This window comes from Guyanagaster necrorhizus (genome assembly GCF_019112545.1).
Source record: "Guyanagaster necrorhizus MCA 3950 unplaced genomic scaffold BT62scaffold_4, whole genome shotgun sequence".
Taxonomy (NCBI): Eukaryota; Fungi; Basidiomycota; class Agaricomycetes; order Agaricales; family Physalacriaceae; genus Guyanagaster; species Guyanagaster necrorhizus.
The window spans coordinates 1,099,271-1,119,517 of NW_025064883.1; the positions used below are offsets into that span (position 1 = coordinate 1,099,271).

Consider the following 20,247-nt stretch of genomic DNA (forward strand, 5'->3'; position numbering starts at 1 on the left):
ACTCTGTGGCGGAAAATGTATCCGAGTGACAGGATCTGATTGATGCGATATCCGAGATTTCTTGTCATTCGACATCATTCCTTATGTCTCGTCGCTCGTGTCTCTCCTTTCTCTGATCTACATGTTCCCTTTGAGTCTGACCCTATCCACTGGTGGAGTATTCACATTTCATGTAATTACGTCTGTCACAAGCTCAATTCTGGAGCCAGCAGCGGTATCTCTTCCTGTTGTCAGGGTGGACTAGAAGCGCTCTATAGGCCCGGCCGCGGGCCATGGGGATGAACGTAAAGACGAATCTTACTAGCAGTTCGGGTTATGGCTTATAGTTTATCACCGAATGATTCAGCAAGAACATGTTTGAAATTCCACTACTCAATGTTACAATTGCACCAAGACCCTGACTAGTGGGATCCTAAACCCGAGCAAAACAGTAGATGACAACAACGTAAACTAATGCCCAACTAAGGGCGGAGATAAGAAGACAGAATACTGTAGGAATGCGATGGATATAGAGACGGATACAATGCCAAGACACGCTGCACGAAAACATGAAGAAAAGTGAGACAGGAAAAATCGTTAACAGTGACACAGAATATGATATATAGCGCGAGGAGGGACAATGGTTATGATGTGCAAGAGAGTACGGAGTAACCAAGAGAATGTGTAGGATTACTATACTGTCATCTATGATGCGTTACTTGAATTAGACACGCTGCCTTTGTTGAGTATTGATAATAGTGCTGTGGCGCCAGGATTGCGTGGGTACGTGGGTTGCAAGACGTAGGGCCTTTGCGTTACTGGAAACCTAGGAGAAAGAGCGGGAGCGGATGATACTGGATGAGAGTTCGATAAGGGATTAGGACCATATATGGGCGGGTGACCAAGAGATACAGAGCCGTATGCAATGGGAGGTTGCGATCGGAGAGGTGATGCAAGCGATGAATATGGAGCTACAGGAGGAGGGAAGATCATCGAGGGATGCGGTTGGTCGTTCATCATTGTCATCATCTGACCGTGATTTAGACTTCCCGACTGTACAGGCATCGGACGATGAGCTGCTAGGCTTGTCCTGGGCCGCACTTTAAACGGATCATCATCGGATGCAGGTTGCATGAAGGCCGGTGGTCGTAGCACTCCTGCGACCGACTGTCGACCATCGGGTCCAGAAGAGTAAATGACCTCGGTGCGATCAGAGACAGAGGGAAACGTGAAACCTGGGGCAAGGGAGTGAGGGGGGTAAGAACGCTGAGAAGACTTCAGAAGATCCTGCTCGGCCTGATCTAGATGGCGTGCCATAATGGTGGATTCACCAACAACACTTTCCAACAACGCCAATTGCTTCAAGTGACTAGCAGATGTTGATGGTGGTCCATGTTTTTTGAGGTAAGGGGAGATATCTGTAATGCTCGAAGACCTTCTCGAAACACGAACAGCAGACCCTAGCGATGGCTCGACGGAGACAGAGGTGTTTGTCGGAATCGCTCTGTTCTCGCTGGAAGGTGGGCTCGGGTTAACGTGCGTAGATAATGGAGTAGGCCCGCTTGAAGAAAGTGTATGCAGTGATGACATGTTAGAGGTTGGTAAAGAGGATGGATCCGACGGCTGTAAACTAGGCGGTTCATGGTCGGTTTGCCGCAGCCCAATGGACGGAAATGTTTCTGGTGTAGGAGTATCTGACTCCTTAGAGCTGACTGTCAGCTGAATTTCTTTGGACCCAGCCTTGCCCATTCCAGACACTGTCAACGAAGACAATAATCGCGCAAAATGGGGATCCATAATCGAAGTGTCCGTGCTCTGGGCTAGATCATCATGTACTACGGGATGAACTGAGGATTGCGTGTATTGAGGTGAAGGTGTTTGGGGATCGCCGTTGTCAGCAGACGACGACTGAGAACTGGATTCTTGATTGACATCGTGCTCTTCTGGAATGGGTGAACCGAGACAAAACGGCGCTGTCTTCGTTCTTGTTTTCTTTGATAAGCTCTGAGGTTTGTGTGAAGCGATCCAGGACCTCAACGGACTGGAGACTTTTTTAGATCAATCACAATATGAGAACGGAAGGCGATGCGTACCCAATGAAAGGTGAAATTAGATAGAATTTCCCAGGAGATGCATTGTTACGCCTCCATGTTGGCAGATCCGAAAGTTTGAACCAATCGATCCTCTACACAAGCATTATAATTAAGCGGCAAAAAAGGGGTGAGAGGCATACACTGATCTCCTTCCGCGTTTTCGTCTTGAAGGGATAGTCTTCGGGAACATTTGGAACAATATACATCGCAATTTTTTGCTCCTTGATCGTCATTTCGATCACGTTGTCAGAATTTACTTGACTAGCTAAGTTGTAGCCAGTCTCCTCCAGCACCTGTGAAATTGATGCGTTAGGATTAAATACAACACACACAGAAATAGCCCGCACCTCTCGAATGGCGCATGTTGTCTGAGGTTCAGATTCATTGATTTTTCCCTTAGGAAAACCCCATCCCGACGAGGCCTTCCAGCCTTTTACCAATACACACTGCGCGGGGTTATCTCAGGATCAAACAACAAAAATACACCATCTGACCTTCTCCCAAGTCTCATTCAGCATGATAGCCCCACATACAGGTACCCGCGTCTTGTATTGCATGAATGTGTTGAAGGCTTGTTCATGGTCGTGACTCCATTGGTGGAGAAGGGGGCATGCTTTGAAGAGCATAGCGGAAAACTTCTTGAGCGTCAGAGAAGGTAGCTTCGAGTTCTGTTCTCGTATAAAATCTTCGTAGAACCAGTGACTAGGTAGATGTCAGAAGAAGCATTTCAAGTTGAACAGGTCACTAACGCTTGTTCTACCTGGAAAGATATGCGTTCTAGTGACGCAAGCTCCTCATCTGGAAGATTGAGAATGAAGCGACTGACTTGGAAATTAGCAAAAAATCTTCAAGCCAAGTGCAGACATGCCTTGAAAGGTCCTCCAGGACTTCGTCGTGTGTTGAGTTCTTGTACGAGAAATCCGGATGAATATCTGGTCCCATTGCGGGCGTTATTTCGGGAGACGAGAAAGATGAGGATGACATTGCAAGAAAAAAGAAAAGATATAAAGGACGAAGGATGCCACTAAGTGGCTTGGTTCGTTGAAGTTGTACAGTGCAGTTGTTAGTTGTGAGAGTCGGTCAAAGCAGGGTCAAACAAGCGGAAGCCAGGTGATGCTTGTGACATCGTGACAGGAGACCGATCCGGCGAATCAAGATGCCGTAATGCACGGTCCTCGACAGAACGGTCCATCGTCGATAGACTATACAAAATGTTGGAGATAGAATGCTACATGAACGAAGATCTCGAAAAAAATGCTATGCGCAACCGACACGAAATAAAATAGAAATAGAAAAAGTCGACATCTATCTTATGACTTGTATCCCATTCTCCTCACATAGTCCGTTTGCTCCTCCTGGGTCAGCCGATCAGTACCCACCCAATTCGCTGAGCTAGTCCTAGCCCTAAAACGACTCGTTCTGGTCCGGAAGACTTCTTCCATTCGCAGAACTGGTACAGGGCCGAAGATATCATCAGGATTGATGGTCGCCTGATTTTCTAGGGCTTGCCGCAGTTCAGGCGACTGTGCCCAAAGAGGAAGTTCGCGCGCCTTGATCTTTCTCTCTTCATCATCCGAATCAGAATACTCGCTAGGAACATCAGGTAACTCAATACTCTCGCTGGGAACAGTCGCTGCCTCGATCTGCGCCTTCGCCCGAGCAGCCATCTGTGATTGTAATAGCTGAGAAGGTTGCGACACGTCGTCCAGCATCGGCGCCTGCGACGGTGTCTGTGCTTTGAATTTGGAAACAAGCTTGCCCTTCCCTTCCGCAGCTAGGACTGGTTTGGGCGCCAGTTTAAAAACCGACTTTGAATTTCCGGGCACATTGGAGTTGACTTTCAGTGTGGGTTTCTTCATTTCCGATTTCTTTTCGCTTTCCATTGCTAATTTCCGTTTCTTGGTCGTGTCCTCATCCTATCATGATGGTAAGCCACAACACCCCTTCCATATAAAACAATACTCACCTTTTTGACAGCTGGTTTGAGTAGCCGCTTGTCCGTGTGTTCTTCCCGCTCTCGTTTCCGACGTTCCGCTTCTTCCTTGAGCTTTTTCTCTTGCTCAGTGGCCCTGGCTTTCTCTTCTTCTACTTTCTTCTGCAACACAAGTTGCCGTCGGGTTTCCATGTTTTTCAGCATTGTGGCTTTCTTGTCCTTCTCCTCCTGCTCCTGATGATCGCGCAAGTCAGTAGTAATGCAACAGCGAGCAAGAAGACATTTACCCTCTTGGCGGCCGTGGCCGCACGCTGCAGACTCTTCACTTCCGGTTTAGGTTTTTTTCCGGTGCCCAAAACACTACTCATCAGTTTCGAGGCTTGTCCCAAGAAGCCAACGTGGGATTGCGAGGAAACGGATGAGGCCAGAGATAATTGACTCTGGCTCCTTTCAGGCTAAATGAAGGCGTTAGATATTACGTAGGTATACTATCCATGTACTCACGCCGACCAAGCTAACAGTCATTTTGCTAGGATCAGTGTCAGATTCCTCTTCCATGGCGGCTTCGTCATGTTCATCGTAGTTCCCAGTTTCCATACGGAAGGCTTCAGGTGCCTCACGTTCGTCCGGAGGTCGATTGTATGTGTCGTATGACACTGCAGATGGAGGAACATCCTCAGGTTCATGCTCTAGCTGTTCGAGTTTCTGGCTCTGTGTGGGGGCGCTACTCCAAGTCAAACTGTCTTCACGGTCAAAGGGAATTCCGAACGTCCATTCCACACCCTCAGCAAGCTTTTCATCCATAGGCCAGCTATCGTCTTCGTCCAACACTTCGGTATGTTTCTGAAATGGAGGGCCGAAATCATTGTCATATTCGGTATCTTGGGTCGAAGGCAGCCAGGTAGCTTCATCATTCTGACTGTCGAAGACAGCAGATGCTAAGCTTTCCAAAGTGGACTGTGCCGATAACGGATTGACCTTGTGCGTGGCAGGTGGTGATGGTAGACGGGGAGCCAAGCCCACCGATATCGAAGCCGGCGTCGAAAATGCTGTGGATTTAACACCAGATGGTGGAGCATTGAAGATGGGCTTCGGAGATGGCGGTCGGAACACAGGCTGGGCCTTGTTGAATACAGAAAGAGGAGGATTTGTCGTGGAGGCCGACGAAGAAGGCGCGCCACTGGATTCATAGATAGTATGAGCAGATAGGGCTGCGGCTGATGGCGGCTGAAATACACTAGCGTATTGCTTGTCTTTGAAAAACATAGTCTTTTCAGACGCAACAACCAACTCAGAAAGGCTCAGACGCTCTTCGCTTCTGGTTGATGACATGCGTTCAATCACCGAAGGGGGTATTTCCACCGGAGCCGACGTCGAAGAACCTTGTACATGCGAAGAAGGATCTTTCGTTGCAACCAATGCAAGGGCTTGGGTGTCATCTTCGTGCTGAGAGTTCCTTTCGACAACTCGTGCTTCAGCCGCAGCCCTAGCCTCTGCTAAAGTGGCAGCAGCAGCGCCCCCCAGAGACTTCCCATTACTTTGTCCAACTCTTGTCCTGAAACCTTCCACTGTCTTCTTGAACTGACCTAACATATCATCTGGCTTGCCTAACGAAGCGTCTTCGGGAGTCTGCACCAACGCAAGATGCTCTGAGACATTGTCATCTAAGAAGTCCTTTCTGAGTTGGAGGGGAGCAATATCTGTCCCAGTGCTTTTGGCGACCTTATGCTTGTCGTCGCCCGGCTCAAGCATGATTCCCCCTGAAAAGAAGTCGCTGCTTTTCCTCTTGAGAGTACTATGAACCCCAGTACCGGTGAGTGCAACAATACTTGTCTTCCTTCCTCCAACGTCTAATGCTTTGGCCTCTCGCGCTTTCTTCAGCCAAGATGTACGTTTGCTACCAAGCGCAGCTCTAGGAGTGATGGGATTCACGACAGGTGGCTGTTCCGGACCACGTAGAGACTTGTGAAGAGGTATAGGCGCGGGTAAAATTGGGAATTGTGGCACTGTAGACTGTTGCTGTGGTGCTTCAGCAGAAGGTGCATCTTTGTCAGTCCCACCCTGGTTGAAGTCAGGTTTATCTGATTCAACGTAGGATTCATTGACAATGCCTGCAGTAGGGGGATAGGGCTGTTTATTCACCGATTCAAATGCTGACGGAACGGGAAGGTCCATGACAGGCGATGGTGGTGATGGCGAAGAAAGGTGGGACAACGGAGGAATATCTTCTATAGGACAAGAATGGGGCACGAGAGAAGGGGAATCAAGGATGATGGAATGGAAGGTGTCGGCTGATGCAGATGTCGACCCAGTCTGAGACGTATTATGCGATGTATGGGATAAGTATGCATTAATCTCGACGCCCGCCGGCTCTGGTTTGGTAACAGTGGCGTGCTCTTCGATGATGCGTACTGAGGAGCGAGATCTCTCTGTAGGCTCGTCATCTTCTGCGATAACAGATAATTCGTTCTGGTCCGACATAGAGGGGACAGACAGGACAGCTTCTGCCGGGTAACCTTGGAAAGTATTCGTCGATGAAATTTCTTGGACTGCCACATTAGGTGGAGCTGCGGCTTCTGCTGAGAGCCAGATATTGGATTCAACGTGCGTGGAATGAGATCCCAAAGGAGGACGCGGAGGGATGCTCTCGTTGCTACAGCGTTCAGGACTCTTGATCTTCGCCTGTAAGAGTGTCTGGTGGAAAGAATTTACAGGTAACGTGTTTTCCTTATTGCCATCATCCTGTAGAGATAAATGAATCCAACTCGATCCAGATTGGGTCACAGGACGCACGTTGAATAATACAGCTACGACATTCTTCAGTTTCGAGGCGGTCCTGGGTTGCTTGGTTATCGCCTTTTTCCGACTTGGAGTCTTCACGAGGTCGATGAGAGCACTAAAGTTGAAGGGTGAGAATGTATGACGGGAGGACATCTGACTAGCACGTACTCTTGTCGGGCACCAGCCAAAATATTGTCTAGGTAATCGTCGAGAAAGAGAAAGCCATGCATTTGTATCTGGTCGCGAAAGAATTGCCTCCCTGGATCATTTGCCATCGAGTGCCGGATGTCGTTGGCCCATTTCAAAAGGCCTGCTTGCGCCATAGCAGATTCACTAGCGGGAGTATAGCAAGCCTGTAAAAGTTGTTTGTTGTTTGTCCAACTTACCTATGTCGCGCCTACCCCGTGATCGATTCGCGTTGCCGTCTTCCGGATTCGGCCCTTACCACCAACTATGTCGTCCCTGTCTACAGCAACCCTTCCTCCTGGTTCTGAAAACGATACTGGTGGTTTATCCGATGACCAACTGCGAGAATTATATGAAAATGAGGAAATGGATCGGTTTCTGGCTATCTTTTCTACCGTAGGTTGAAGCCAAGATAAGTGCTTTTGCCATCCTGACTTGTGTTCCAGTATGTAACAGAAGTTCGGGTTTCCGAGACGTCCTCCAGGGCACCTCTAGAAAATGCCTCGCCACCTCCCGGAGACTCTGTGTGGACCATTGGACATACCCAGGACGACGGCCTGCCTGAAGAGCTTCCTGTCCAGTGCATCTCAGAACAAATAGCCAATGTATGCCGCTATATTACGCTACTCTGATATTTATTCTCATTACGAGCAGCAATGGATACGTCCACATTTGCCTTCTACAGCCCCCCCGGCACCACCGTTCACTCTAGGGCGTTTGAAACTTGCTGTGCAGCGCTTTTACTTGGCTACTATTCCTATCTATGTACCATTCCTCGTAAGGATGTATCGATTATCATCATGGCGTGACAAAGGTCGTAGTTCAATGTATTGCATTGTGCGTTCGTCGTACATTTCCTCTTCAGGTTCTGATTTTTCTTGAAGATATTCTGGATACTATGGTACCACGATCTCTTGTGTCCTGCCTTTTTTCTACGCATATTCTACGCCTTGGTGCGCCGAAGAATTTTTCCCTACCCAACTATAGACGAGCTTCGGGAACGCCTTCGTGAGGTTGACAGGGCAAGCAAGCTAGGCGACGCAATATCGACCAGGTTGTCAACGTCCCCATCTTTTGGGGTCAAAGACATGTGGCGGTTATTTAGAATAGTCAATAAACCACGGAAAGCGAAGACCAAGAAGGCCTCCGCAGAGCCTGGATATCAAGACGCTCCCGAGTCAATTGATTGCAACGCAACTATCAAAGATGAGACCACAGTGCTCGACGATGAAACAGAGACCCAAGAGGAGAGAGATATCAAGCATCTAGGTCTCCATGTTTTGAATGCGGTTGCTGATTTCCATGAAAGGATGAAGAAGTAGTTTTTCCCCCTCTCATCTCTTCCACGTCTGACATGAGTTTGATATGTCTAGCCTTTTCATCTGGCGCCGACACTGTTCCTCTCAAATCTATGGTGCTGTTAGTTCACTTTTATATTCTCGTCCATCGAGAAACTGAACTGAAACCTCCAAACAGTTTATATTTTGTGCATTCTTCGCGACGTTGCTTCTTCCTGCGAGGATTATTTCCAAGTGTGTATATTTTGTGGTGGGTTTCCTGTTTTGGCACGTGGTGCCCATCATAATGTCACTGTCTCCACAAGAAAGAGCTCGGTATGCCTACCCACTGCTTTTTAATAAGACTCTCACGAATAATTGCGTAGACTACCTCCGCCGCTCTTTGACATTCCTACAGATGCAGATTACGCCATGGAACTCATATCTTCTCGTGTGGCATCAGGGGAATATATCAAGCCAAACAAAAAAGTGTCTAAACGTTCTGATGCTGTGCCAGACAGTTCTTCAAGGGAGGATCATAATGAAGTGGATACCGACCAGTTGTCTGCATCACGCGGAAAGGAGAGAGGTCCAGACTGGAAGAAGTGGAGTGAGCGGGCTGCAATTGGGAAAGCGTGGGCTGGTGAAGGCAAGCGCCTGATCAAAGGACAGGTAAGATTATTCGAAGCAGACACGTCTTCACGTTGTGCTGACCTTGTTAATGCGAAGTGGATACCAGATCATTCCTCACCTATCGTCCCTTCATCTGCGATCGCAATAGGCCAGCCTACACCACCACAGGATACGCATAGTATTGTTCTTATTTCTGCTAGCCTCTCATTTCCTAAAGTCATCTTTAGCGTTCGTATCGCAGCATTCTACGGCTCCCGGACTCATCACTCTGACCTCGACAATGTTTCTTTTCACCCCCTTGACAACAACAAAGCCTAAAATCACGGTTCCTCTCTCCCGTCTGCGTGGAGTCAAGAAGACAGGACTGATCAAAGGTTTGTCTTTAAAATGGTCACCAGAGAATGATGAGAAGGAAGTGGAGGAAATCTTTCGCTGGGTAGGGGGCCGTGACGAGCTGTTCACTCGACTTGTTGGGTTAGAAGGAAAGCACTGGAAGACATCGTAAACTATAGCTAAGTATGTACTTTGCCCTCCGCACCAACTTTAGAAAGTGTGGCGCAAAGATCTGCAGAATCGAGAAATCGAAACTCCGACGTGGTTCTTGCCTATGCCAAATCCCGGCCTGGCTTGTCTCTATTTTCCCTACTCCCATGCTTTCTTGTCCCCCTGTGAACAATACGTCCACCATATAATTGCCTTTCCAAATTCTTCCATTCCTGTAACTTTAATCTGGTATGGACCATAGTATCTTGTCCATTCAAGATCACTGACCACGTCGCAGTAGTATTACGAATTCTATTGCTCTTTTTAAATATGTTTTTCTCTCCGGAACTGCTTGCAAGACGAGATAGTGGGTTTGGGCTCCTCTGGTACGTCTTGTGCTGTCTTCACTTGTGGACATACCGTCGTAATTCTGACTTAGGCTTGCCGCGACTTTGGGATCCAAATCAACGTTCAAGAAACTTCCGAAAAGATCTGTGATGACTGCCGATATCGCTCAATTGTGCGATCTCATAGCAGAGCCGTCTGAACCTCTCGCTTTACGACTCTCCAGCAATTTGATGGTCGGTGTTGCACGGTAAGCTTTTGTCATTTATACGCGACATTGGCTCAAGCATGCTGCGCGTCCAAGCGTATACAAGGGTGTGTAAACAGCTTCTCCGTCGGCTTTACTTGATCCTCAAAAGTTTGTACAGTCAAGCAGGAAATCTTCTTCACCGACGTATCACATTGCGCCGCCTCCTTGAAGAAGATCATCCAGGAATTCCAGGCTGCTCCTGGAGATATGCAGCTGCAAATGGCCCAGCCTACAATTCGGTATATTGTGATCGTGACTCCTTTGCGATGAAATTGATCCCATCCACTACAGGGCATCCGCTTTAACATTGATCATAGATACCAATCCGAACTATGAGTTAGATGCGTTTGTTGCAGTGAGTATTAATCCTCGAATCTCTAATTCCAACTGACACCTCTGAAAAGGACTGGGACGCCTTTCTCAACGGCGGAGGTACGTAACACTCTCGGCTCTCGCTGCCTTGTTTCTCAAGCGAAACCTAGAGGATGGACTGGAAGAGGATATACCTGATGCTGAATATAATCCGAATGGGAAACCGCTCAAGCCTAAATCGAAGCCATCGAAGCCTAGCTCAGCTGCCATCCCAGAAGATGTACGCGCCGAGCTCTGCACATTGAAGGAGAATTATGATCACCTCTTGTCCACTTCCTTCGACCTGTCTTTTAATGGCAATGCTCCAGGGCTTTCTCAGGACCCTTCTTCATCGCAAGTTGATGGTGGATTTATGAACGATCCATTCTTCTCTGATGGTGCGGATCTGGGCGGATTGCTGGGCGACGAGCTCGCAAAAGAACTAGGTGAGGGCTGGGGAGCTACTCCAATGGCAGAGAATGGTGAAAAGTACACTTTCACAAAGTTGCAGCTTTCTAGGACTCACCAACCATCTTAGGGATACCATTGAAAGTGACGACTTTGGTACTCTTCCGGCCGATATGCCGATGAACATAGGTCTGGACTTCAACTTCGAAGACATCCAGGACTCGATGCAGTCTCCGGCAAATAATGCCGGGACCCCCGCTATTGACAGGGGGAAGCGTAAGAGAAAGGTTCAGACCAGCTACCTTGTCTGAATAATCTCTATATCTAATTCTTGATTATCAAAGACAGACGACTCCCAAAAAGAAAATAAGGCTCCTCCTTCACAGCCAAATATTCCACGCGCCATAACACCTGTCCTAACATTTTCTGAACAATTGCTGTCTCAAGACGTAGAACCAGTACAACCACTCCAAGATGTCACGCAACAGTTTCAGAATGCATCAGCCCCAATTCAGAAAAAGATCAAAAAGACTCGATTGCTTTTGGATGCTAGGACTGAACTTACCGACGAAGAACTGAAGGTCAGTCATGGCTTCGTCCGACATTTCATTTAACAGTGAGATCCATAGACAGCCCGAGCGCAATATCTGCGAGGGCAGAAACTTCTGAGGCAGGAAAATGAATACAAACAATTTGAGAAAGGGAACGGGCGCTTACTCGAAAACATTATTTGGGGGGTTCCGGACTGCAGTATGTTCTTCCCTTGCACTTCTGCAATTATGGCACCGACGATATCTGCCACAAGTCCAAGCCCCTGTCCTTATTGAGTTTTGGCAAGAGAATTTCAAAGTTCAAGTCGAAGCAAGAACGGGAGCGCTTCTCATTCACCCTACAGGTACTCTATGCTATTCTTTTGTAGCACCTCGTCTGGATATTTCCTGCTTTCAGATGAACCTCCTTCCAAACGGCGCAAGATCAGAGATCCAACCAATTCAGCCATTGCTGAACAACCCCATAATTATGATTTCGGCTGGGATATGGACATGGGAGTGGACGTTGGAAGGGAAGGTATGTTATTCCTACAGAATCAAAGCTTCGGTATATTCATCCGCTGTAGCGGACCCATTACAAGATGTCCAGATGGACATTGATTTTGGACAGCAGATCCGGTTATCAGAGGTGCGAACATCCATACTCGGATCAACAGAATAGCGTGCTGAATGATGAGCTCCAGGAGCCCGGACAAGGCCGTCAGGCCTCCAGACCACCATCTATTGTCGGCGGGCAGTTTTGGATTGGTCAATCGCCCGAGGAGCCTCTGACTCAGTCTCAGCGCAGCTCCCTGTTTCCCTGGGACAATGCTGGCGTCTTTATCTCCTCGAGTGGGGGCGGGGGATCTGCAGGTGGAAGCGATAGAATCAGCGTTGACCGCGCTGATATTAGGATGAGGGGAAGTTCCGTCAGTCGACGAGAGAGTTCTCTCATTCCCAGTGCAAGTGCAACCGGTGTTGGGCTGTCGCCAGGTGTTGCCGATCGGGTTTCACATGTAGGGGAAGATTATCGGTTCGAAGGTACTCATTTCGTCATTTCAGTGTCACCTCGACAATCTAATGGTGAATGTCAGTGGATCCGGAGGAAGTTGCCAACAACTCGCAAATAGAATCACAGAAATCAGACACGAATCTTGTCACACTTGAACGCAACTCTTTCAATTTTCTCGAGTAAGTTGGATGGTCAGGTTTGGAGATGACGCTGATTGGTGATTGGCTTCCCAGATACGCAAAGATGCAGTTCCAAACCCTCCCGGACTTTTCGAACGATCTGTCCTTCGATGCAGTAGCGCCTCCCACTACAAGTACTCGACATGTTGCTGCTGCTGCCTTTTATCATTGCTTGGGTACGCGTCGAAGCCTATAGAAAGTACACAATTAACAAGTTCTACGTAGTTTTGGCAACCAAGGACCTGCTTCATCTCCGACAGCCACAGCCTTATGGGCCTATCTCTTTGCTCCTCAGTACCTAATTATTTAATCTTTCTGATCAGACCCAGGTTCCAGTTCCCCATGTCAGTGTTTCCGGTTTCAACTCTGTGCTTTACTTTCAACCATATATCCAGGACCAGAGTGTCCTTCAATAATTACGGAATTGTATGTACTGAAATCGATAGCACCATTAATACACATGTAACGCGTAGCGCCCCAAGATAATCACGGTTAGGCAGGTTCCATAGACAGACAATACTTTTCACCGATCAGACCACTCTTATATTCTGACACGCTGCATTCACTATTGATATCAGGATTTAAACGGAGTACCCGGTCGGCTCATACCTTTCTTCCTTATCGTCTGGATCTCAACAGGTGTCGAGAAATGAGCTCTCCTGCTGTCCTTGCTGCTCGTGCCGCCCTTGCCAGCATCGACCTGTCCAACTATGATCCCGAACAATCGAAGCTCATGGATGAGAGGTGTATTCTTGTAGACGAGGAAGACAATACCATCGGCGCCGTGGATAAAAAGACCTGTGAGTAGTAAAAGTCGGGCTTTCTGTCGCTGTCGGTGCTAACGATGATATCCAGGCCATCTAATGGATAATATCAACAAAGGTCTCCTTCACAGAGCCTTTTCTGCGTTCGTTTTCCGTCCTTCGGATGGCAAGCTGCTGCTTCAACAACGGGCAACCGAAAAGATTACATTCCCGGACATGTGGACTAATACCTGCTGCTCACATCCCTTGGACGACTTTGAGGCCGAGAAGGTGGAAAAAGAACAGTTAGGTGTGCGAGTGGCAGCATCAAGGAAGCTGAACCACGAGCTGGGCATCCCTCAGAGCCAGACGCCCGTCGACGAGTTCCAATACCTCACTCGCATTCATTACCTTGCCCCGTCTGATGGCATCTGGGGCGAACATGAAGGTGTGTTTTTATAGTTGTGTGACTATCTCACAGCTCATGATATACAGTGGATTACATTCTGTTCCTCACTGCTGATGTAGACGTTACACCCAACTTGAATGAGATTCGAGATTACAAGTACGTCGACAAGGCCGAACTGCAGGCCATGTTTGATGACTCGGGTGAGCTGGCCCACTCTATCTCTGTACGCTGTGCATTCATTCTGAATGCAGGAAATTCATTTACCCCCTGGTTTAAACTTATTGCTCGAGATTTCCTCTTCGGCTGGTGGGACGAGCTCCATGCAAGGAAAGGTCCCGATGGCAAGGTCATCGCCAAAAGTCTGGCAGGTTTGGTCGATGGTAGTCGAGTGGTTAAAATGGTATAGGCAAAGATATATAAAGCTTGTAGATAATACACTGTCTGGTCATCGCAATAGAATACTTTTTGCTGTATAGTACACGAGTTCATTCCATTCATCAATTCAGCCGACTCGGTGTGAAGGGACACCTTTGAAAACGTATAGCTCTCTATGTGTTCCTATATCCGTACTAGAGCGTAGAGGCCAGTTCGAGTTCCCCCCTAGAGGTATTGTGGTCTCCAAATTGAAACCAACGTCACTAAGTGCTCGAAGGACGCGAAGAAGGAAGTAACTGGCGTCGACCGTAGAAGCTGCTGTATAATCATATCATCGAAGGCTGATCGTAGGCACAGAGATCAAACTTACATGATTGAGCAGGTTCAAAATTCAGACGGCGAGTTCCTTTCATATATTTAAGACAACATCTGACGAAGGCCCAGCAAGCAAAACTCACTTCTGGTTGCTTCTCGCTTCAGTTCTATCGATCGGATGTGGTCGATGTCCTCGTCATAAGCAATCAAATCGGGGAATGCAATCATCAGTGAGTGCCCGATGGTGTCTTGAACGGTGGACGGCGGATGGATTAGGTTGACTCGGAGACCACCTTTCGTAAAGAATGCAAGAAAGAAGCGAGCGGTTTTGTCGACAGCGCGAGCCACGAAAACGAGTCGCGGGGGCTGGAAGGCAGATATTAGTGGCAAAGAAAATATTCATTTGTCGACGAACCTGGAGGCCAATATTGATGCTGGTTTGAAATGCGTACCCCTGCGAGAAGGATAAGTACATGGAGTGTCATAAGAGAAGCAACGCACTCGTATTGCAAACACTCGGAACAGAGTCACAATCATGTCCCAAGCCCTGAGTAAGGTCGATCGGCAACTCCAACTGCTCTAAGAGTAGTAAATACCTTTTCTTATGCGGACCAGACATATTCCATGGAGTGTTCTTGAATTTTACCCGCCATATAGAGTCTCGTTGTTCATCGCTTTCTATGCCGTCTTTCCAAATGCCGAATATTTGTTGTCTTATTTCAGCCATCGCAGCCTCTGTTATATGTTCAACGACAAGTTCATTATTCCCATGGAACGTCATGAATATCTGGCCTGAAAAAAAAGATGTAGAGTCGGATTAGTGGCTTAAGGGGGAAGCATGGCGCATACAAGATTGAAATGAAGCTTTCGCCTTTGCCACCGGTGATTGGGCATCCGACTTTGTTCTCGTTCGTGTCACAGTCTCCCTTGATGGAGCAGTCGCTGGTCTGCTGGCCCCGCTTGACGTTCGTTGCCTCTCCAATCTAACCTGCTGCGTAGGCACAGCGTTTGTGGTAGATGATCTCTTGATAGCGGATTTCACTGGAGCCGTGCCGTGTACAGGAACTGTTGATGATCTCTGTTTCGTGGCCTTGGGCTGTTTGGTTGCTGTTTTTGGAGGTGTTATCTGTGCAACGAGGTCGGGTGGAATAAAAGGCTTTGGCTGGGGAAAAGGCGTAGAATTGGGTGGAAATGACGCAGGATTGGTTGGATAAGGAGTTCCGTTGGTATAAGGCCCCGGATTTGCTAGTCGCTGTCCGCCGTAGTTGACAAATGGAGAATATCCACTGTTCGCACCAGTGGGGTACGATGAAGGAGAAAAGTACTGCTGCTGTTGCTGACCTGGGTAATATGAATAGCTTTGCATTGCTGGGTACGAACACGGCCTGTATCGGAAGATGATAGTAGAGAGCAGAGTAGACGAACATGAGGCTCCGAAGCGCCTTACACTTCCTTTTCCAGCCAATCATATAACAAAAAGCAAAATCCAACCAAGGGCCATTTCGCCTCGCAATGCAGCAAGAAACGGAAGAAATTTCCATGGAAAAGAAATAAACAGTTGTGAAGGACTGGTTGCAGTAGTGAAGAAGAGGCAGCAGTAAGTAGCAGCGCTCAGCCAACAGATACTCACGTAAGCGGCGACAGTCATCCTGTGCCGCCGGCTGCCCCACCTTTCTTTCCAGCTTCGTTGTCGACCATGTCGTCCACTTTCTTCACCTGGTTGCGGTCACCAGCAGCACGAGAATACTTTTTCAGTGAGTTTTGTTGCCTGTTCCTCCCCTCATGACGATCTCAATGCTACTCTGAACAGGCACTCATTTTTGGGGCCCAGTTCGGATTTCCCCAACTCCATGGTCACAGAAATCATTCACCATGTTCTAGGTCGCCAACTGGGGTCTCCCTATTGCTGCTCTTTCCGACTTGTCCAAGGATGAAGAGTTCATTTCGGGCACAATGACAACCACTCTTGCATGTTATTCGTACGTTCTACCCATCAAGAAAATTTCATCCAGACCGCTAATCTCGTTCTAGCCTCGTCTTCATGCGTTTCGGTATGGATGTCCAGTCTATCCACTACAGCGGCTGATCTTGCCCTCAGCTTGGCGCGTCCAGCCGCGTAATTACCTTCTCCTAGCCTGCCATACGACCAATGCCCTGGCACAAGGTGTTCAAGATATCCGGTTCCTCAACTACTGGTACAACGGCGGACGGGAAAGGAAGCTAGGGCTGACGGCAGATCCTAAAGGCAAGGTCACTCAGGCAGTCGAGGCAGCGAGAGAAGAGGCCAAGAAAGCTGGCAAGTAGTCTCCCACTCCAAGATATTACTACCCTACACCATATAGATCAGTTACTATCTTAGGTGCCTCATCCACATATATATGTAAATGCCTCCACAAACATAAAATCACCAAAATCCGTCATCCGCGTTCCCCCGTCCCTTCTTATTGCTACTCTGTGCTAGGGCCTGTTTCTCGTACATTTCAGCAACCTAATTTCGTTAGTCCTGGCGCATCATCGAATGTATTTAGCACTTACCTGTTCCGGCCCTGTCGCGTCTTCCGCAGACTTATCGTCTCGTATCCGTATAAAACGAGGGAACCTAAGTGATATGCCTCGCTCATCCGCCTACGAAATATGAGTGACGAACGGCATCAAAAGAAATACACTTACAAGTCCTTGAGCTGCAGTATAAACCGGACTCAGACTTAAATCTGCCGTCAAAACTTCCCATACGATCTTTGGTTCGAACCAGGTATCTGGCTTCGCTCCCCCGATCTTAACATCACCCCGAACTTTAGACATCTCAAGGGGCTGCAGCAACTCATACAGAGACTGAAGAGCTTCCTCACTGAAACCCGTTCCTATCTTGCATATAGTCTGGTATTCTTCGGAATCGCTGTCATAGCAGGCTAGCAGGAAAGCACCGTAGACATTTGTCCGCTTTCCCTTGCCGTAGTATCCACCAACGACTACCAAGTCGAGGGAATCTCCAATGCCAGCCAGGTAGTCTTTTTTCAGCTAATATAATTATCAGTATAAGTAAGGATATATGCACACAGGAGTCTTTACCTTCAGCCAATTAACACTTCTTCGGCTTGGTTCGTAGAAGCTTGCCTCGCTGTCCAGCATTTTGACCATCAGACCTTCACACCCATCCTTGACACTTTCTTCAAGGAAAGATTGTATCTCATCGGTAGTTTCACCATCCGACGCTTTGGCAAAGTCGAACTCTCCAGGCATCACATTGAAGTTTTCTCGCAGAAGGGCCCGACGTTCAACAAAGGGTTTCTGGAGTAAAGGCTGATGACTTCAATCAGAATACAAGTTGATCAGAAGATGACTCGAAACGTACTTCACCATTCAGATACAAAAGGTCGAATGCAAACAAGCACACCCGTACTCGGATATCCTCGACTTTGACGTCCTTGCGCTTCCGTTTACTGAGCTCTTGGAAGGGGAGAATTTTGCCAGCGACATGGTCCCATGCCACAGCCTCGGCATCCAATACAAATGACTTGGTTGATTCCTTGAAACACTGTAATCTGCAGTGAGTATATAGAAGAAAGAATGGTCAGAATATCCTAACCTTTGGAAGTTGTTCAACGAGGTCCGGATATTTCTTGCTCATATCTTCAGAATTACGGCTGAAGACGTTGACGCTACCATCCTCAAGCCTGTGAACCTATCCCAAGATAAGGGACATCTTCGCCTGAAGATAAGCATGAATAGCACACCTGAGCACGTTCGCCATCGTATTTATATTCGCACGTAAACTGCTTCTTCTCAAATCTGTCCAGGACTTCACCGATAGCTTTAGTTGGCTTGGCGAGCATAGGCTTTAATGGGACACCAGGAGTAAGCTTGCAACGGTCTCGTAGACCATCCAGGCCGTAGTCAAGCAGTGCGGGAACCACTTTGTCATAAGAGGGTAGTTCACTTGGCCAGATCAATCAGTGACATGCAAGCGTGAGGAAAAGGGTATATACCTAAATACGCCTTTCATAATACTCGCTCCTTCCTCCAGGCGGGCCGCCAGTTTCTCGCTTGACCACTTCTTTCCAGCTAGAGAATGCTGGTAAGGAAAAAGAATAATATCTTTCATACACCATACCTCGTTCTCTCTCTGCAAGGACCGACGCATGAGCAAGGGCGACAAGTACAGAACGCTCAGCATTCCCTATACGAAGTTTTCCTTCCAGACTACGAACTATGTACTTGGCCTCAAAATCCTGACAAGCTGCAAGAAGCTTCGTTATGATGGAAACTTTCTTCGCTTGTGACTACGTTGACGATGAATAAGGATGACGGATAAAAATGCAATTCAGCTCACAGCTTGACCAGAGCTAAGTGCAATCTCCTTGAGGCTAGCAAACACATATGGAACCGTAAGTGGTTTAGGCTTCCCTATCGTCTTTTGGCGATTCTTAGAGTTCTAAGAAACAGGTAATTCGATCGATGCAAACTACATTCAAGATAACGCACCATGGCTACCAAACCTAGATCTCCTTCTTTCTTCAGCTCAGCTTTGACAGTAGCAATAGTACGACCGGTGGATTCTCCGATTGCTTTGATGAGCAAGCTTTCACCAATACCCAGTTCAATACCCACATAATCAGGGCTTAACTGCATCGGCGGGCCCAGATTATTGACACAATGAGCACTAAGAAAGCGCATGCTTACCCTATTTATGCAAAGATACACCGCTTGGAGAAGAGACTGGGCGTTCCCTGAACTACTTCGTTGAATAACAAGAAGCAGAAATGATGTGAGGAGGGCATTCTTTTCCAAGCGTTTTGTTGTAGCTTCGATCTTTGAGAACACATTGGTTAAGGCTGCATACGGTACACTGTTAACAGTTAGCAGGAGAATGGAGACACTGAAGGAGGACACACGGATCGCCCGTATTCCAACCACCCTCGATGTCGACGTCTTCAACTTTGGACAGAGCGACTATGGCACTGTTGTGTGACGTCAAGACAATCAGAAGAACATAGGATAGAGGCCCTCGTACCTTTTCGACGCAGCTGTTAGACCGACACCCTTGTCTCTGGCATCTTCAACATCTTCGTCTAAAATATCATCGTCTCCTTCGTCATCACTCGGGGCTGGAGAGCTAGTTTTGGCCCGGAAGACAGTTTCTGTCCCAGAAACTGCCTTGGACTTGGACTTGGACTTGGACTTGCCCTTGGCTTTGTCTTTTGGTGAAGACGTGGGGGAAGTTGGTGTCTTCGAAGAGGACGGGGAAGACGGCGCGCATTCTTCTGGGCAAAGTTAAGTCAAGCACCTTTGAAGGAAGAAACGATATCAACCTGCTACCGAAGACGGTTCGCCCTCTTCGTCAGACTCAACCACTCTCCGCCTTTTGATTCTAGGTGCGTCGGCTAATATTCAACGTAAATGGGTAATCGTGCGTAAGGGCGCGCTGTCTTACCTATCAGAACGGTCTCCTTGCGCTTGGAACTTTCAGCTAGTCACTGCGCTGAGACTCGGCAATAAATAACGCGAAGAACGCGCGTACCTCTGGGCGAAGGACGCGTATTGACATCCATGGTTTCATCCTTGACACGAGACGCGTCCACCTTGGCTGGTGGCTTCTTTGCCCACATTTCTTTCAGGCTTGACTGTTGCGGTGGCGCAGGCTTGATAGATATGGGCATTTCGAAGAATTTGCCTAGGGGGGAGATGAGATGAGATGAAAGCAGGGGATAAGACAGCATTAAACGGACCTAAGGTTTGCTGGCGGCCCATTGGACGAGACAAGAGACGCGTGATAAACATATGTACACAGAGATCTTGCGTGTATTTCGGACTTGGGTCGCAACAGAAAGTAATATCAATTCACCATCATATAGCGGGGACCGTATAAAACTGGACGCATCATCTCAAAAAAATACTGTACTTGACCCAGGGAAAAAAATTCACCTGGCCAGCTGGTTAATAATGGAGAAGAGAGCAATATGCTCGC

General features: G+C 47.9%; 10 protein-coding genes across 10 annotated transcripts; 6 read left to right on the plus strand and 4 right to left on the minus strand.

The window, feature by feature from the left end:
* Positions 1-343: 343 nt before the first annotated feature.
* BT62DRAFT_962368 (DCP2-domain-containing protein) lies at positions 344-3,139 on the minus strand. The gene is made up of 7 exons (XM_043188639.1): positions 2,941-3,139; positions 2,822-2,893; positions 2,567-2,774; positions 2,420-2,518; positions 2,213-2,365; positions 2,073-2,164; positions 344-2,020 (listed from the first exon to the last, which is right to left on the minus strand). The coding sequence occupies exons 1-7, from the start codon at positions 3,054-3,056 to the stop codon at positions 685-687; spliced, it is 2,076 nt and encodes a 691-aa protein (XP_043044027.1). The 5' UTR covers positions 3,057-3,139; the 3' UTR covers positions 344-684.
* Positions 3,140-3,182: 43 nt separating this feature from the next.
* BT62DRAFT_927808 (uncharacterized protein) lies at positions 3,183-7,133 on the minus strand. Its single transcript, XM_043185354.1, has 6 exons — positions 6,955-7,133; positions 6,799-6,901; positions 4,510-6,747; positions 4,293-4,460; positions 4,039-4,239; positions 3,183-3,988 (listed from the first exon to the last, which is right to left on the minus strand). Exons 1-6 carry the CDS (start codon positions 7,107-7,109, stop codon positions 3,383-3,385), a joined length of 3,471 nt encoding a protein of 1,156 aa, XP_043044028.1. The 5' UTR covers positions 7,110-7,133; the 3' UTR covers positions 3,183-3,382.
* A 106-nt stretch (positions 7,134-7,239) lies between these two features.
* Positions 7,240-8,294, plus strand: BT62DRAFT_1001342 (uncharacterized protein; the record flags this gene model as incomplete). Its single annotated transcript, XM_043176726.1, has 4 exons — positions 7,240-7,368; positions 7,419-7,577; positions 7,627-7,809; positions 7,857-8,294. 4 exons carry the CDS (start codon positions 7,240-7,242, stop codon positions 8,292-8,294), a joined length of 909 nt encoding a protein of 302 aa, XP_043044029.1.
* Positions 8,295-8,556: 262 nt separating this feature from the next.
* On the plus strand, positions 8,557-9,387 carry BT62DRAFT_1001343 (uncharacterized protein; the record flags this gene model as incomplete). The annotated part of the gene is made up of 4 exons (XM_043176727.1): positions 8,557-8,585; positions 8,636-8,921; positions 8,979-9,060; positions 9,110-9,387. The coding sequence occupies 4 exons, from the start codon at positions 8,557-8,559 to the stop codon at positions 9,385-9,387; spliced, it is 675 nt and encodes a 224-aa protein (XP_043044030.1).
* On the plus strand, positions 9,332-11,772 carry BT62DRAFT_520092 (uncharacterized protein). Its single transcript, XM_043181242.1, has 12 exons — positions 9,332-9,614; positions 9,664-9,751; positions 9,805-9,960; positions 10,015-10,025; positions 10,079-10,199; positions 10,252-10,315; positions 10,365-10,392; positions 10,443-10,800; positions 10,850-11,006; positions 11,064-11,300; positions 11,349-11,614; positions 11,668-11,772. Exons 2-11 carry the CDS (start codon positions 9,696-9,698, stop codon positions 11,544-11,546), a joined length of 1,386 nt encoding a protein of 461 aa, XP_043044031.1. The 5' UTR covers positions 9,332-9,614; positions 9,664-9,695; the 3' UTR covers positions 11,547-11,614; positions 11,668-11,772.
* Positions 11,574-12,791, plus strand: BT62DRAFT_520047 (uncharacterized protein). Its single transcript, XM_043181241.1, has 6 exons — positions 11,574-11,614; positions 11,668-11,787; positions 11,837-11,898; positions 11,954-12,290; positions 12,344-12,440; positions 12,495-12,791. The coding sequence occupies exons 2-6, from the start codon at positions 11,757-11,759 to the stop codon at positions 12,634-12,636; spliced, it is 669 nt and encodes a 222-aa protein (XP_043044032.1). The 5' UTR covers positions 11,574-11,614; positions 11,668-11,756; the 3' UTR covers positions 12,637-12,791.
* Positions 12,670-14,076, plus strand: BT62DRAFT_927814 (Isopentenyldiphosphate isomerase). The gene is made up of 4 exons (XM_043185355.1): positions 12,670-13,240; positions 13,296-13,631; positions 13,679-13,792; positions 13,844-14,076. The coding sequence occupies exons 1-4, from the start codon at positions 13,090-13,092 to the stop codon at positions 13,996-13,998; spliced, it is 756 nt and encodes a 251-aa protein (XP_043044033.1). The 5' UTR covers positions 12,670-13,089; the 3' UTR covers positions 13,999-14,076.
* On the minus strand, positions 13,995-15,850 carry BT62DRAFT_927815 (uncharacterized protein). The gene is made up of 7 exons (XM_043185356.1): positions 15,132-15,850; positions 14,879-15,074; positions 14,784-14,829; positions 14,698-14,736; positions 14,426-14,648; positions 14,338-14,373; positions 13,995-14,285 (listed from the first exon to the last, which is right to left on the minus strand). The coding sequence occupies exons 1-7, from the start codon at positions 15,646-15,648 to the stop codon at positions 14,095-14,097; spliced, it is 1,248 nt and encodes a 415-aa protein (XP_043044034.1). The 5' UTR covers positions 15,649-15,850; the 3' UTR covers positions 13,995-14,094.
* A 96-nt stretch (positions 15,851-15,946) lies between these two features.
* BT62DRAFT_927816 (UPF0041-domain-containing protein) lies at positions 15,947-16,768 on the plus strand. The gene is made up of 5 exons (XM_043185357.1): positions 15,947-16,036; positions 16,093-16,112; positions 16,164-16,261; positions 16,314-16,333; positions 16,381-16,768. Exons 1-5 carry the CDS (start codon positions 15,979-15,981, stop codon positions 16,584-16,586), a joined length of 402 nt encoding a protein of 133 aa, XP_043044035.1. The 5' UTR covers positions 15,947-15,978; the 3' UTR covers positions 16,587-16,768.
* On the minus strand, positions 16,514-20,207 carry BT62DRAFT_962374 (DNA ligase I). Its single transcript, XM_043188640.1, has 18 exons — positions 20,009-20,207; positions 19,801-19,953; positions 19,714-19,749; positions 19,592-19,663; positions 19,294-19,543; positions 19,175-19,240; positions 18,963-19,128; positions 18,765-18,905; positions 18,613-18,714; positions 18,394-18,562; positions 18,269-18,344; positions 18,017-18,218; positions 17,869-17,964; positions 17,635-17,817; positions 17,352-17,582; positions 16,953-17,300; positions 16,818-16,907; positions 16,514-16,770 (listed from the first exon to the last, which is right to left on the minus strand). Exons 1-18 carry the CDS (start codon positions 20,058-20,060, stop codon positions 16,687-16,689), a joined length of 2,517 nt encoding a protein of 838 aa, XP_043044036.1. The 5' UTR covers positions 20,061-20,207; the 3' UTR covers positions 16,514-16,686.
* Between the last annotated feature and the right edge of the window lie 40 nt (positions 20,208-20,247).

Bases quoted from the DNA above. Each gene is read 5' to 3' on its own strand.
- BT62DRAFT_962368 (XM_043188639.1), bottom strand. From the start codon at position 3,056: ATGTCATCCTCATCTTTCTCGTCTCCCGAAATAACGCCCGCAATGGGA. The intron at 2,894-2,940 runs GCATGTCTGCAC...TTTCCAAGTCAG, and splicing joins GTCCTGGAGGACCTTTCAAG to TCGCTTCATTCTCAATCTTC. The intron at 2,165-2,212 runs GTATGCCTCTCA...ATGCTTGTGTAG, and splicing joins AAACGCGGAAGGAGATCAGT to AGGATCGATTGGTTCAAACT.
- BT62DRAFT_927808 (XM_043185354.1), bottom strand. From the start codon at position 7,109: ATGGCGCAAGCAGGCCTTTTGAAATGGGCCAACGACATCCGGCACTCG. The intron at 6,902-6,954 runs GTACGTGCTAGT...CTTCAACTTTAG, and splicing joins TTGGCTGGTGCCCGACAAGA to TGCTCTCATCGACCTCGTGA. The intron at 4,240-4,292 runs GTAAATGTCTTC...CGCGATCATCAG, and splicing joins CGGCCACGGCCGCCAAGAGG to GAGCAGGAGGAGAAGGACAA.
- BT62DRAFT_520092 (XM_043181242.1), top strand. From the start codon at position 9,696: ATGTTTTTCTCTCCGGAACTGCTTGCAAGACGAGATAGTGGGTTTGGG. The intron at 10,393-10,442 runs GTACGTAACACT...AGCGAAACCTAG, and splicing joins CGCCTTTCTCAACGGCGGAG to AGGATGGACTGGAAGAGGAT. The intron at 11,301-11,348 runs GTCAGTCATGGC...TGAGATCCATAG, and splicing joins TTACCGACGAAGAACTGAAG to ACAGCCCGAGCGCAATATCT.
- BT62DRAFT_520047 (XM_043181241.1), top strand. From the start codon at position 11,757: ATGGACATGGGAGTGGACGTTGGAAGGGAAG. The intron at 11,788-11,836 runs GTATGTTATTCC...CATCCGCTGTAG, and splicing joins AGTGGACGTTGGAAGGGAAG to CGGACCCATTACAAGATGTC. The intron at 12,441-12,494 runs GTAAGTTGGATG...TTGGCTTCCCAG, and splicing joins AACTCTTTCAATTTTCTCGA to ATACGCAAAGATGCAGTTCC.
- BT62DRAFT_927814 (XM_043185355.1), top strand. From the start codon at position 13,090: ATGAGCTCTCCTGCTGTCCTTGCTGCTCGTGCCGCCCTTGCCAGCATC. The intron at 13,241-13,295 runs GTGAGTAGTAAA...GATGATATCCAG, and splicing joins CGCCGTGGATAAAAAGACCT to GCCATCTAATGGATAATATC. The intron at 13,793-13,843 runs GTGAGCTGGCCC...TTCTGAATGCAG, and splicing joins GGCCATGTTTGATGACTCGG to GAAATTCATTTACCCCCTGG.
- BT62DRAFT_927815 (XM_043185356.1), bottom strand. From the start codon at position 15,648: ATGCAAAGCTATTCATATTACCCAGGTCAGCAACAGCAGCAGTACTTT. The intron at 14,737-14,783 runs GTGCGTTGCTTC...TCCTTCTCGCAG, and splicing joins TCCGAGTGTTTGCAATACGA to GGGTACGCATTTCAAACCAG. The intron at 14,286-14,337 runs GTAAGTTTGATC...ATGATTATACAG, and splicing joins TTTTGAACCTGCTCAATCAT to CAGCTTCTACGGTCGACGCC.
- BT62DRAFT_927816 (XM_043185357.1), top strand. From the start codon at position 15,979: ATGTCGTCCACTTTCTTCACCTGGTTGCGGTCACCAGCAGCACGAGAA. The intron at 16,037-16,092 runs GTGAGTTTTGTT...TACTCTGAACAG, and splicing joins AGCACGAGAATACTTTTTCA to GCACTCATTTTTGGGGCCCA. The intron at 16,262-16,313 runs GTACGTTCTACC...ATCTCGTTCTAG, and splicing joins ACCACTCTTGCATGTTATTC to CCTCGTCTTCATGCGTTTCG.
- BT62DRAFT_962374 (XM_043188640.1), bottom strand. From the start codon at position 20,060: ATGTTTATCACGCGTCTCTTGTCTCGTCCAATGGGCCGCCAGCAAACC. The intron at 19,129-19,174 runs GTGTGTCCTCCT...AACTGTTAACAG, and splicing joins GGTTGGAATACGGGCGATCC to TGTACCGTATGCAGCCTTAA. The intron at 17,818-17,868 runs GTTAGGATATTC...TGCAGATTACAG, and splicing joins TCGTTGAACAACTTCCAAAG to TGTTTCAAGGAATCAACCAA.